Source organism: Myxocyprinus asiaticus, chromosome 19 (genome assembly GCF_019703515.2).
Source record: "Myxocyprinus asiaticus isolate MX2 ecotype Aquarium Trade chromosome 19, UBuf_Myxa_2, whole genome shotgun sequence".
In the NCBI taxonomy this organism is placed as follows: domain Eukaryota; kingdom Metazoa; phylum Chordata; class Actinopteri; order Cypriniformes; family Catostomidae; genus Myxocyprinus; species Myxocyprinus asiaticus.
Window position 1 is genome coordinate 32,723,163 of NC_059362.1, and position 13,935 is coordinate 32,737,097.

General features: G+C 36.7%; 1 protein-coding gene across 4 annotated transcripts in view; it reads right to left on the bottom strand.

The window, feature by feature from the left end:
- LOC127410350 (NBAS subunit of NRZ tethering complex-like) overlaps positions 1–13,935 on the bottom strand; it is a 288,769-nt gene that overhangs the window by 232,186 nt on the left and 42,648 nt on the right. For all 4 annotated transcript variants that reach the window (XM_051645563.1, XM_051645560.1, XM_051645561.1 and 1 more), the window contains 3 exons: positions 8,243–8,321; positions 1,898–2,002; positions 1,419–1,555 (listed from right to left, as the gene is read on the bottom strand). In XM_051645563.1, the coding sequence (XP_051501523.1) occupies positions 1,419–1,555; positions 1,898–2,002; positions 8,243–8,321 (321 nt within the window). The remainder of the gene's footprint in view (positions 1–1,418; positions 1,556–1,897; positions 2,003–8,242; positions 8,322–13,935) is intronic.

Sequence of the window (13,935 nt, forward strand, 5' to 3'; positions counted from 1 at the left end):
ACCTTGTACAATAGTTGTGTATGATTCCCTCAATGGTCCTAAGTATCAAAAGGTGCCATAGTTTTAAAACAGTTTGGGAACCACTTGGCTAGATTGATGACACTTAAATCACCACATGTTCAGTAAAGTTCTCTCTCTGCCTGAGAAAAGGTGTAATTGTTCCACTTTGCACACTTTGTGAGAAATTTGACAAAAAATAAATTTTTAGATAAATTATTCTGACATCTAACATTTTTTCTTCTGCTGTTTACATTTTTGCTTGGAATTTAAACTAATATCCATTTTATTTCTAAATTCAATCATGGCTGTGAGGTCGGGGTCAACTGTAACACTAGTTATTAAAAACTGTATGACCTAATTGAAGAACTGAATATTTAAAATTAGGGCCTGGTATTCATACAGATTTCCCAATTCGAATCCGACTCACTAGCTCTCGATTCGATTCCGATTCTATTCTATTCGATATCAATCCATATGGGTATATTTCATTTATAATGTCCCTTTTGCTTACATATGAAAGAAATTATCTCCAAGCTAATGCTGTTAATTATACAGGGGACCTTCTAACTAGGTACATTACAAAAATATAAATTTTACCAATTATGTTTTATTTTTTTCATCATTTTAGTCACATTTTGACTTTTTAAAAATGAACAAATCCATGTATTTAATCAATGAATACTATGTTTATTGTTTAATTATGTAATTTTTAGTATTTACAAGTATTTACATTAATTTGTTGAACGTGCTAAAACCAGTACTGTCTCTTTAACAAACCCGGCATTTCTGTAAAGAGCGTCTGTAGATGAGCGCATGTTAATGAGACAGGACTCGAATGGCTTTCTCTTATCTGCACCAAGCATGATTAGAATTAAATGTTTATTTTTAAATTTTTTATTTTTTATCAACAACCGACTGTAGAGAACAGAAAGGGTCTTAAAAGAGACATTATTCAATGACAAATGGGTTGTATGGATCTCGTCTTTGGACACACATTACACGGAACAACTTTTACTCTCAACACAAATAGCATGAGATTTGCAGTAGTCTGTGAGTTATGAAGGTACATATATATGCTACAATTTCCCCTGTCTCTCCTACATAAACTGCTTCATCAATGTGGTCAGTGTTCATTTTCAGTATTTTTGGCCTAAAGGTAACCTCAGTTGCTTCATAATCTTAACGTCTCAAAGTCTAAAACTCATAAGTGCACTGTAAATGTCTCATTTACATAAGCAACCTGCTTTAAACTATCACCTTTAACTGATTCGGTCTCACAGCCAATACCTAATAACCTCTTCCAGTGGACCCGTCATCTAAAAATGACCTTTTCCCATTCGGCTCTTTCAAAAAGATCTATGCGGGTTCTGTTTATCCTGTTCATGGAAGATTGGTATCCTCGAATCGGTAATTCTTACCCTGCCTTAGGCAGAAGGTCGTTATACTCGTGAGGAGAGGTGGTTTCTGGGAAATTGCAAAGGATGGCGAGCCGGTGCTGAAGCAACTCTGAGCTGTGATAAGTGAAGAGAATGTCCAAAGCCTGTACGTTACTCTCCTGAGAGAAAAAGAAACAAGGAGAGAGCAGAAGATTGATAGAGGTAAATAATTAATAGACGATTTATGAGACTGAACTAACTACAGACAGCTTTATGCTCTGCGGCTATATTTACCACATTACACAACCCTTGAAGCCTTTGCAGTGGGCAGCTAACCATATTTCACACAACTACACTTAAAAATACTCCCAGAATATGAGGGGATCCATATTTTATGCCACATGCTAGCAAGGGTGCACACACACTTATCGAGAAAAGTGTGAAATAGTGACTATAATTCATGCCGCAGGACCCTGTTACAGACACTCACACGGTCAGAGAACAAAGGAAGAGAGATTTACCCTTGCGTAAGTTCTGGCTGACAGAACGATATTCTGACTGCGGAACTTCTTGAAAAACTCAGCATCAAATCTCTGCTCTGCTGCATGAGGTCCGCCTAGAATTTCCTGCAGCAAATGTGATGAGAGAAGAATTGAACGAAAAGGGATAAAACAGACACAGACAGACAGGAAAACAAAACAAACATGAGAGTTCAGCTGAGGGTCTCACGCTGTGTGCCTGAGGTAAATCCTCCCAGTCCACACTGCTGACATTTATCGCTTTGACATTTACAATTACGCCCTTTAAGTCTACAGGGCCGGTGCGTAGATGTGTGTGCACGTGCGTGTCTAATGTCTCTGAGGTCTGGTTACATTCAGAACTATTCCCTTTGAAATCAATTACACATGAAGATCCTGACAAAGGCCATCCATCACAATATGAGCAGGACATTAACAGTGTGCTAGGATGAAACAACGATACACTCCTGCTGATGACTTTAAAATTGAGACAAAGCATTATGCTATCAAGTCGGTTAAGCATTGATACTTTTATGAATAAAACAATGAGCTGCAAATATTTTAAAAAGATGATTTAAAGGTGAAGTGTGTCATTGCTGTACACATAATTGCAAAAATAAGGATTGTTTTCAAACAGGTTTCCTGAGCACTCTGTCTGCTATTGGTCATAAAAAAAAAAAACTACACAAACTGATGACATTATTTGAACCAATGTTGCTATTTGCAGCTAGTAAGGATGCACTAACAAGCAGAGTCAATACTGTAGCACCACAGAGCCATAGTGTTCACACTTTTTGGGGAAATCAACCTACCAATTGATTACTTGGGATAGGAGAATTTTAATTTGGAGTACCATTATATTTTTCTCTGAAATCAACATATAATTTTACTTACCATTTCCTGCAACAAAACCACTTGTAATGTAGTTTTATATTTACTGTTTTGCTACTGTACCTTGTACAGCTGTTCAACTATATGTAATGGCCTCTGTTATGATTGGCTAACCCCCATGTACCAGCATAAATCACATTGTTGTTCTGAATGATTGAACACTGCTGAATACTGAACAGGCGTGGATATGTAAATTACAGTTGTATAGAGAGGTTAATATGTAAATTAGGCCGGTTAATGTGCTCATGGCTGTGATGTTTAAACATGACAATTTCTGAACAAGCTGTTTTTGCAGCTTAGTTTTCACATGGATTTCAAATGGCCTGGGTAGACTGGGGAGGGTAATTTGCATTGTAAAAATACTGTTTTCCATGTCTCTTTTAAACCGGAAGCTTTCAAACCAAGTTTAAAAGACCCGGTGAAATCTAAAATTAGTTTTGTTGCTTTGTATGTGTAAACTTTGAGGCCATCTTTATGTGTTAATTTTTCCTATGGCTTTCGATTTAATGTGTTAATTCAGTGTGATTAATTGTATTAAATATCAAGCGTAAAAAAATTGGGATCTCAATACATGTTTTTCTAAGTTCCAAACTTCATTTAACTTGACACAGCAACCTAAAAATAGAACGTTTATGACGCGATGAAACCGAGACGGTCCAAAAGCAACCGTCTGACACAGGTGTACATTGACGCGTCCTTAAACAAGCCCTTGTAATAAATCTCGGACTGATTGACGAATTCAGTTGTAAAAGGGATTGCTATGGACTGTACAAGAATGATAGGCTTATGTTCAATAATATGGAAATAATATATTGCATTCCAAAGCCACTTTTGATTTAGTTTTTTAATGCTTTACTTGTGTGCCAAAATAATATAATGCATTTTAAATATCTGTATTATTAATTTTTTATAATATATATATATATATATATTAATTTATAAATTAAATATAACTATTTATATTTAATCATTACACAGTTGAAGTCAGAAGTTTACATACACTTAAGTTGAAGTCATTAAAACTCTTTTTTTTTTTTTTACCACTCCACAGATTTTATATTAGCAAATTATAGTTTTGGCAAGTCGTTTAGGACATCTTCTTTGTGCATGACACAAGTAATTTTTCCAACAACTGTTTACAGACAGATTGTTTCACTTTTAATTGACTATATCACAATTCCAGTTGGTCAGAAGTTTACATTCACTGTTAACTGTGCCTTTAAGCAGCTTGGGAAATTCCAGAACATTATGTCAAGCCTTTAGACAATTAGCTTCTTATAGGAGGTGTACCTATGGATGTATTTTAAGGCCTATCTTCAAACTCAGTGCCTCTTTGCTTGACATCATGGGAAAATCAAAAGAAATCAGTCAAGACCTCAGAAAACAATTAATAAATTGTGGACTAATAAAAAAAGTCTGGTTCATCCTTGGGAGCAATTTCCAAATGCCTGAAGGTACCACATTCATCTGCACAAACAATAGAACGCAAGTATAAACACCATGGGACCACGCAGCCATCATACCACTCAGGAAGGAGACACATTCTGTCTCCTAGAGATGAACGTAGTTTGGTGTGCAAAAGTGCAAATCAATCCCAGAACAACAGCAAAGGACCTTGTGAAGATGCTGGAGGAAACAGGTAGACAATTATCTATATCCACAGTAAAATGAGTCCTATATCAACATAACCTGAAAGACTGCTCAGCAAGGAAGAAGCCACTGCTTCAAAACCACCATAAAAAAGCCAGACTACAGTTTGCAAGTGCACACGGGGACAAAGATCTTACTTTATGGAGAAAAGTCCTCTGATCTAATTAAACAAAAATGTAACTGTTTGGCCATAATGACCATCATTATGTTTGGAGGAAAAAGAGTGAGGCTTGCAAGCCAAAGAACACCATCCCAACTGTGAAGCATGGGGGTGGCAGCATCATGTTGTAGGGGTGCTTTGCTGCAGGAGGGACTGGTGCACTTCACAAAATAGATGGCATCATGAGGAAGGAAACTTATGTGGATATATTGAAGCAACATCTCAAGACATCAGCCAGGAAGTTAAAGCTCAGTCACAATTGGGTCTTCCAAATGGACAATGACCCCAAGCATACCTCCAAAGTTGTGGCAAAATGACTTAAGGACAACAAAGTCAAGGTATTGGAGTGGCCGTCACAAAGCCCTGACCTCAGTCCAAAAATTTGTGGGCAAACAGAAAACGCGTGTGCGAGCAAGGAGGCCTACAAACCTGACTCAGTTACACCAGTTCTGTCTGGAGGAATGGGCCAAAATTCCAGCAACTTATTGTGAGAAGCTTGTGGAAGACTACCCAAAATGTTTGACCCAAGTTAAACAATTTAAAGGCAATGCTACCAAATACTAACAAAGTGTATGTAAACTTCTGATCCACTGGGAATGTGATGAAAGAAATAAAAGCTGAAATAAATAATTCTCTCTACTATTATTCTGACATTTCACATTCTTAAAATAGTGATCCTAACTGACCTAAGACAGGGAATGTTTTCTACAATTAAATGTCAGGAATAGTGAAAAACTGAGTTTAAATGCATTTGGCTATGGTGTATGTAAACTTCTGACTTCAAATGCATATTGAATTATTGTTATTTGAGGGGCTTTCTAAGCAAATATTTATGTATGTGATTACTTGTGATTAATTTGATGAATTAACTGGCATGCCATGTAATTAATTCTATAAAAAAATTGTAATCGATTGACAGCCCTAGGTTTTACACATTTTTACAGAATGTCTTTAAAATGTAGTTTATTATATTTATTTTTTATTACTAAATATTCCATCCTGTCATATTCATTAATTTTAGTCAATTGTACTCTGACAAAAATGCCATATAATGTTAGCTGATGAATATAGCATATTGTAGTTGACAATATCATCAAACTGTAATGGATCAAATTTTAAACAAATATTTATACATTTTGAAAAATGCATAAACTTAAACTTAACTTGAGATTTGAACTCATCATATTATTCTCTGCTTTTGACGTCAACACGTAAACAGTAGGGATGTGCACGAGTAATCAAGTAATTGTTCTGCACCATCTACTCAAGTATTAAAATCACTACTAGAATATCTCAAATTCATTTTCCTTTCCACATCTGCCTGCTGTGAGCAGCACAGAATAACACTATTTCTCAAATTTTTTTTGATGTTATCTTTTTTGTTTTCCATTTTTATTAATGCATATTGTTCATTTCATTTTTTTCCCCAAAAGAAAAGCATAGTTTGTTGAAATTATCTTATTTTGAAACAGTTCTTGGTAACGTTTGTGAATAAGACAAATGATAAATTGCAAGTAGGCTACGTGTCATGTTATTTTTAACGTGCATTTTAATTTACGAGCAATCAGGTACTAATTGTTTTAGGATAAGAGTACTCGTCTACAAAATTATACGAAAATGCCCATCCCTAGTAAACAGGCACACGCACAACACTTGTGCATGTTGGGTAAGCTGGTAAGAAGGCCAGTAAAGGTATTTACTTTTGTAAATACTTTTTTTTTATTTTTACTTCTGTTTTTGTGTATATCTCATTCTAAATTGTTAAATTATCTAACATAAAACAAAGGCAATCAGAGTAAACAAAAAATATATTTTTTTAAAATGATAATGCTATTTATTGAAGCAAAAAATTTGGGGTTCAGCTGGACTAGACACACCCAGGCCTGATTACTGCCAGCCCTGTTTAAGCAAATCAACACCTAAATAGAACTTTTTCAGCAGCATGAAGTTGGCTAAAAGGTCTTACCCAGTAGCACACTATGCCATGGTCAAAAGAAATTCCAGAAATGATGAGGAAAAAGATGACTGAAATACATCAGTCTGGGAAGGGTTACAAAGCTATTTCAATGGCTCTGGGACTCCAAAGAACCACAGTGAGAGCCATTATCTCCAAATGGAGAAAACTTGGCACAGTAGTAAACCTTAACAGAAGTGGCCAACCTTCCACAATTTCTCCAAGAGCACAGCGACTACTCATCCAGGAAGTCACAAAAAAGCCAAGGACAACATCCAAGGATCTCTAGGCCTCTCTCAAATCAATAAAGGTCACTGTTCATGACTCCACTATAAGAAAGACACTGGCCAAAAATGCCATCCATGGAAGAATGGTGAGGCGAAAACCACTGCTAACCCAAAACAACATTAAGGCATTAATTTCCACAAATAGAATATCATACCTACGGTCAAGGATGGTGGTGGTAGTGTGATGATGTGGGGATGCTTTGCTGCTTCAGGGCAAGGGCGACTTGCAATAATTGAGGGAAACATGAATTCTGCTCTCTACTAAAAAATCCTAAAGGAGAACGTCCAGTCATCAGTCCTTGAGTTGTGAGTTGAAGCTCAAGCGCAACTGGATTACGTAGCAAGACAATTATCCAAAGCATAGGAATAAGTCCACCTCTGAATGGCTCAAAAGGAGCAAAATTAAAGTTTTGGAGTGGCCTAGTCAAAGTTCTAACTTGAACCCAATTGAGATACTGTGGCAGGACATTAAACGGGCAGTTCATGTTCGAAAACCCTCCAATGTGGCTGAACTAAAGCAGTTCTGCAAAGAAGAGTGGGCCCAAATTCCACCACATCATTGTGACTGATCTCCAGTTATCAGAAGCATTTGGTTGAAGTTGTTGCTGCTAAAGGTGGCACAACCAGCTATTAAGTTTAAGGGGGCAGTTTTTCACATGGGTGATATAGGTGATATAGGTGTTGGATTTTAAAAATGTATTTTGTGTTTACTCAGGTTGCCTTTGTTTTATGTTATATCTCGTTTGAAGATCTAAAACAATTTAGTATGAAAAATACACAAAAATAGAAAAAAATCAGGAAGAGGGCAAATACTTTTTAACAGTACTGTAAATGCAACACAAAATCAGGGTAATGGCCAAAAAAAAAAACATCTATGTGTGCCAATCAGTTTTTGCTTAACCCGTTTATGACCATATATCATTTATGCTTAAAGCTGAAGTGTGTAATTTCTGTGCCACTGAACAAAATTGCAAAAATAAACTTTGTTTTCAAACAGCTTTCGAATACACCCTCTGTCTTCCATTAGTTGATCAAACAGATAGTCCCACCCCAACATACGCCATTGGTTGAGCCAGCGTTGTTGTGTCGGCCTGGACAGGTTGCTCAAAACACACTGAACAATTTGTATAGTGCCACAACGACACAGTGTTTGCAGTTTTTGAAAACAAATTGTTTTACCTTAAATGGCATGCTTGACGCTGTCTCTGCATACTTAGCCGGGATAGAAGAAAAGTTACACACTTCAGCTTTAATAACCCAAAAACATATAAGGTCATGTATACACCTTAAGCGGTGTTCCCTTATCGATGTTAGAGTGTGCATGTAAATGCGCTCATTGTCTGTGCAGATGTAAGTTGTAATTTAACGTTTATACTGTGGATTTAACTGATTTTGGAGAGTGTTACCTCATAAGTGGCCAAGCGGTCCAGATAGCAGAGAAGCTTCAATCTACTCCTACAGAGCTCCTTCTGCTCTAGAGTCAGCCTGGAAGAACATGACATCAACAAAGGATTAAACACACACGGTTTTCAGCATGCATCCACTTCAGAGAGCTGCTGCTAATATCCATGTAAATGGTGTAATGAAATAAAGCTTTACACATTCTGGACGGTGAGATGGGAGGGTTTGACAGCACACACAAACACATGTACACTGAGGCCTATAGATATAAAGAAAGGCATTACAAGGAAATACGGATGAACGAGGGAGAAAGATGATAGGAAATTGAAGGAAAAACCCAAAACGGGGGCAAAATAGAGGGAGAGCAGTGGTGAAAGGGTAGTGAGCCATTATAGACCCAGATTAGGTCATCAAAGACAGGCTAATGTGAGGCGACCGCTGCCTGATTGCCTGGATACCCATGCGAGTGTGTGTGAGGATCAGTCAGTGTGAGAATCCACAGAAGGCAATTACAATCTAATCTCATTCTCCCTGCATTAATGCGAAAACCTGAGCATCCATTGTATGAGACCAAACACACACACACACACACACACACACACACACACACACACACACACACACAAGACTGTGATCATTGGACTGGGGGAGAATATTGAACGGCAGGATGTTAACATAGTACAAACATGATAAAAGAATATTGAAAGCATAGTCCGCACATAAACACACAGACACGCTCACCGACATCACGGCCAGGATTAGGGCTGAAACAATTAGTCTACAGTCCGTGCCTGACTGAGGAGAGAAAGAATTACACAGCTCACAATCCAGATGCACGCCAAACTTTCCAAACAGCTTCAGGTGTAGATCACAAAGTATGAGGGAATTATATTGCAAAAATGCAAAAGAAGTAAATACAGAAGCACTCTCGCTGTTGAATAAGCAGAGCCGGAGCTCTTTAAAGGAAACACACCGGCGTTCCATCTTAAATGCAGTTATATTGAATGCGTTATAGCTTTATTAAAGTTTAAATAATACGGAAGCAGGTCATGTAAATAACTACAAACTTCGAAAATGATGTTTCTCTGTGCGGTAAGCACCTCTTCTATGAGTTGCCCAAAGTGTCCCGATCTAAGGGGGAAGAGATTGAAACTGCACCCGGCTGATGTACACGCTGGCATGGAGACGCTCATCCCTTGAGCGTGCACGCTTAATGCAGCTAGATTATAACGTGATGGCTCGCAACTTGTTGAATCAAAATGTGTCACTGTGCATTCTTATCGTGAAGAAAATTGGCAATACGCAGCTTTATTAATACGAGAGAGTTTGCTTTCTTGTGAGTTAAAGATGGTCTTCGCCCCATTATACACTGCAACAAAATACGTTTTTGATTTGTTTTTATTTTGGCTTGTTTTCCAATATAAATATCTAAAACTTCTTTAAAACAACATACATTTTCTTTAGGAGCTATACTGCAGAAGAAAAAATTGTTATCTGAGAATGTTGAATATAATATAAAAAAATACAAATATTTGAAAACATCTACAAATTCTTTAGAAAAAGATGCTTTCACCTGAGAAGCAGCATATAAGATATTTAGACTTTCTTTTAGAGAATATATCTGGAATATAAGTATATTTTGTCTTTACTGCACTCGCAGAAGTATAACCAAGTGAAAAACTACACTTATATACAAAATACACATATTTAAGATACATTCTCTTAAAGTCTAAATATCTTATATGTTGCTTCTCAAGTAAATGTATCTTGTTTTAAGGATTCTTAGACAATTTTAAAAGGAAAACAAGACAAAAAGACTTTATAACAATATGATTTTTTGCAGTGAATTTCTTTACTGAATTAAACTTAATAAAAAATATTTTTTCCCCCCTTTAATTCAGTGAATGTCATTTAGAGATATTTTTAAAAGATGATTGTGTCCTCTTTATTGTTAGTAAACACGTTTAATACAACCTTTTAAGTCGGGGCACAAGCTGAATAATCGATTAAGAGCTAATGATTAATCGTTGCAAAAATCACCAAATAGTCAAATAATTGTTCCAATAATCGTTAGATTAATCGATTATCAATATAATCGTTAGTTGCAGCCCTAGCCAGCATCCACACATACTTGCAATTTATGGCAATTACATTTCAGACATACTGATTTTAATGAAGCTGAAGCAGAATTCAATGCTGTGTCAAGGGTTTATAGATGGCCTGACTGTAGAAGTAGTATTTTAGCACTGCAACAGCACACAGCAATGGCATGCTGCTTTCAGTTCACTTAACCAACACGCTGAAGGTAACATATCTTCCTACTGGAAAAACGCAACATACCAACTACTGACATGATCAAAACTGACAAAACTTCACCATTCAGTTAAAGCCAGATATAATGCAGTTTTAATATATTAATTGATATTTCAGATAATAAGACATTTACATTTTAATAAAAACTCCAAAACATATTCTGGACTGACTCCAGATGTTTTCAAGAGTGTCAGCAGAATAAAACAATTTTCTCAGAGAAGAATATTACAGTTCAATAATATAAGTTTCACAGACGGTGAACTCTGACATGACATAGTTTTTAGTTTTAACCACGCAATGCTGATTTAGAAGTAATATATATGTAGTAGATCATTTTTATTTTGACTCATTCTGCATTCATGAAGCTAATGTGCTAACACATTATACGGGGCCATAATATGCACCGGTTACACTCTGCTATTGTAATTTATGATGACAGTGATGCTACTACAAATATGGGTGTATAAAAGAGGGTTAATGGGCAGAATACAGACAAAACAATGATGATAGACATATCTTACTTTTGGCAGATGTGTTAATGGCTTTCAGCTGCAGACAGCACGATTGCAGCAGCATATGTGAATAAGAACTTAAAAGTATTTGAGTAGATTTGATTCCTTTTGTAGACTAATAAAAAATACAAAAACGCATTACATGTTCTTGGACAATGTCTCTACACAACGATCGTACAGATACAGAAATAAGGAAGCTTGCACCAGCTCACTTGTAACTCTGCACACTGGTGTATTCATGTTGACTGATCTTGACTGACTGACTGAAGACCGTAAACAGAATTAGTTTTTGGCCTCAAAGTAGGGGAGCCCTAGGTCACACCTATGGATGATGAGGACCAATGGCAGTATGAAGGTGTTTAGCAGCCGGTATGAAGTTTTCCTGAAAGTTTGCACAAACTCAAAAACACATTAGTTTTAGCCAGATTTTGTTCGAAATGACGTCATATCCATTCGTTCTTTGATTTCATATGAAGTATGCCAGGGCCTTAAAGGAATAGTTCACCCAAAAATGAAATTTGCTGATATTTACTCACCCTAAGGCCATCAAAGATGTATATGACCTTCTTTCTTCATCAGAACAGGATTTAAGATTTTTAGGAAAGTATCCCAGGTATTGAGCTTCATCAAGTGCAAGTGAATGGACACCAATTTTTGACGGTCCAAAAAGCACACTTAGTCAGCATCAAAGTAATCCACACGACTCCCGCCCGTCAAGTAATGTCTTCTGAAGTGAATCGATACGTTTGTGTGAAAAACTAATCACTAATTAAAACTTTAACTTAAAAAAAAAAAAAAAAAAAAAAAAAATCGCTTCCTGTAAACACTGAATGCCTCCCGTCACTGTCGTGTGAAATCATCACGTTGGCGCGTTCACGCGAGAATTAAGAAGTTCCGCTCTGTTTACCACAGAGGAACGTACTTCACGTGAGAGTTAGGTCAATTCAAACAAATACAGAGAGCTGGCGGAAGCACTGATTTAAAGTTAAAAACTTTTTAATTAGCGATTTGTTTTTCACACAAACGTATCGATTAACTTCAGAAGACATTACTTAATCAACTGGAGTCGTGTGGATTACTTTGATGCTGCCTAAATATTATTTTTGGACTGTCAAAAATTGGTGTCCATTCACTTGCATTGGATAAGGATAAAAACCTGGAATACTTTCCTAAAAATCTTAAATCCTGTTCTGATGAAGAAAGCAGGTCAAATACATCTTGGATGGCCTGAGGGTGAGTAAATTATCAGCAAATTTTTATTTTTGGGTAAACTATTCCTTTAAGGCTAAAATGATCTCCTAAACTACATTTGAATGAAGTCACACTGGAGTACTTTAGGCCCCGGTATACTTCTACAGAAGTTCTGCTTTGTTCTTCGATCAGGGGTAAAAAGAAGTTCTAAACAGCCGAGCAAAGGTATACTGTTTGTGAACATTCAGACACTTGCCACACCGCTGTGAGAGGCATTTAGAGGAGCATTTAAAAACGAGGACGTTACATGTAAAACCTTAACTAATGTTACATTAAAAGTGTTATCAATGACTTTATGCCTCATTCTATGAGTAGAATTTACATGGTCAGTAAAAGAAGTTCTGACCTCTCGATGATGAGTTATGCAGTAGATAATGTTTAATTTGTCTTGTTTACATTTTGAATTCATGTCGCTAATGCGCTAACACGCTATATAATATGCGCCAGTTACACTCAGTTATTGTAATTTATGATGACTATTGCAAAGATGACTGATAGTACTGTAAAGATTGGTATAAAAAATTGTTAATGTGCAGAATGAATACAAAAGAATAATGAAAGCATCTTACTTTGGGCAGATGTGTGAATGGCTTTCGCTGCAGAACGCACATGAGTGAAGGGGCACTTGAGAGTATTTGAGTAGATTTAATTCCTTTTGTAGATTAATTAAACAAACAAAAAATAAATTAAAAAAATGTAATCGCATGAAATGGTCTTGGAAAATGTCTCTAAGCGAACGATCATACAGATGTAGGTAAATTTGCAACAGCTAGCTAATAACTCAGCACGCTGGTGTGTTCTTGTTGACTGAACTTGACTGACTGAACAATGTAAACAAATGTAGCTTTCAGCTTCAAGGTAGGTGGAGCTCCAAGTCACACCTACCGATGGCAGTAAGAAGGTGTTTAACAGCCGGTAAAAAAAATTTCTGAAAGTTCGCCCAGGCGAGCTTTTACGAACCACCGAAATGGATGCAAAAACACCTTTTTGGCCAGATTATGTTCTAAATGACATCACACTATTCTTCGATTTCGTATCAAGTATATTGGGCCCTTAGGCAGTTGCAGCTGAATAAATAGCAGGCACTGTAATTTTCACCTGTGAAAATATCTGTGTGAGAGTGAAGCATAAGTGACAGACATGTTAAGGCGAATCACTATCAATATATGCAGGGATATTGTTATGGTGGAAGAGAGACAGCTCACTGAACCTGATATCTCTCTCTTTCACACACACACACACACACACACACACACACACACACACACCCCTTTAGCTAAACTCAGCAGTCTGATCGATACTGCCCCATTGCTATAATGGCGGCATAGTTAAAAAGAAATTAACAGAATGATGATTGTCTTTTTTGCTGTTGCATTACCACAACAGAACGTCAGGAGAAATTGCAGCACACACCATTAGAGCTTCTAACTCTCTCTCACTGTCTGTCTGATCTTCTCTCTCGGTTACTCTTTTCTTTCTTCATCTTCTTTTCTTCCTAAATGATTTTGTTTCTCTTTTCCTTGTCTCTCTCTGTTTTTTGTCCTTTTTTCCTTGGCATCCCAGCCCTCAATCACTCCTCCTTTTTCTCCTTTTTTCCTTCTTCTTCAATAAGTTTTTCTACT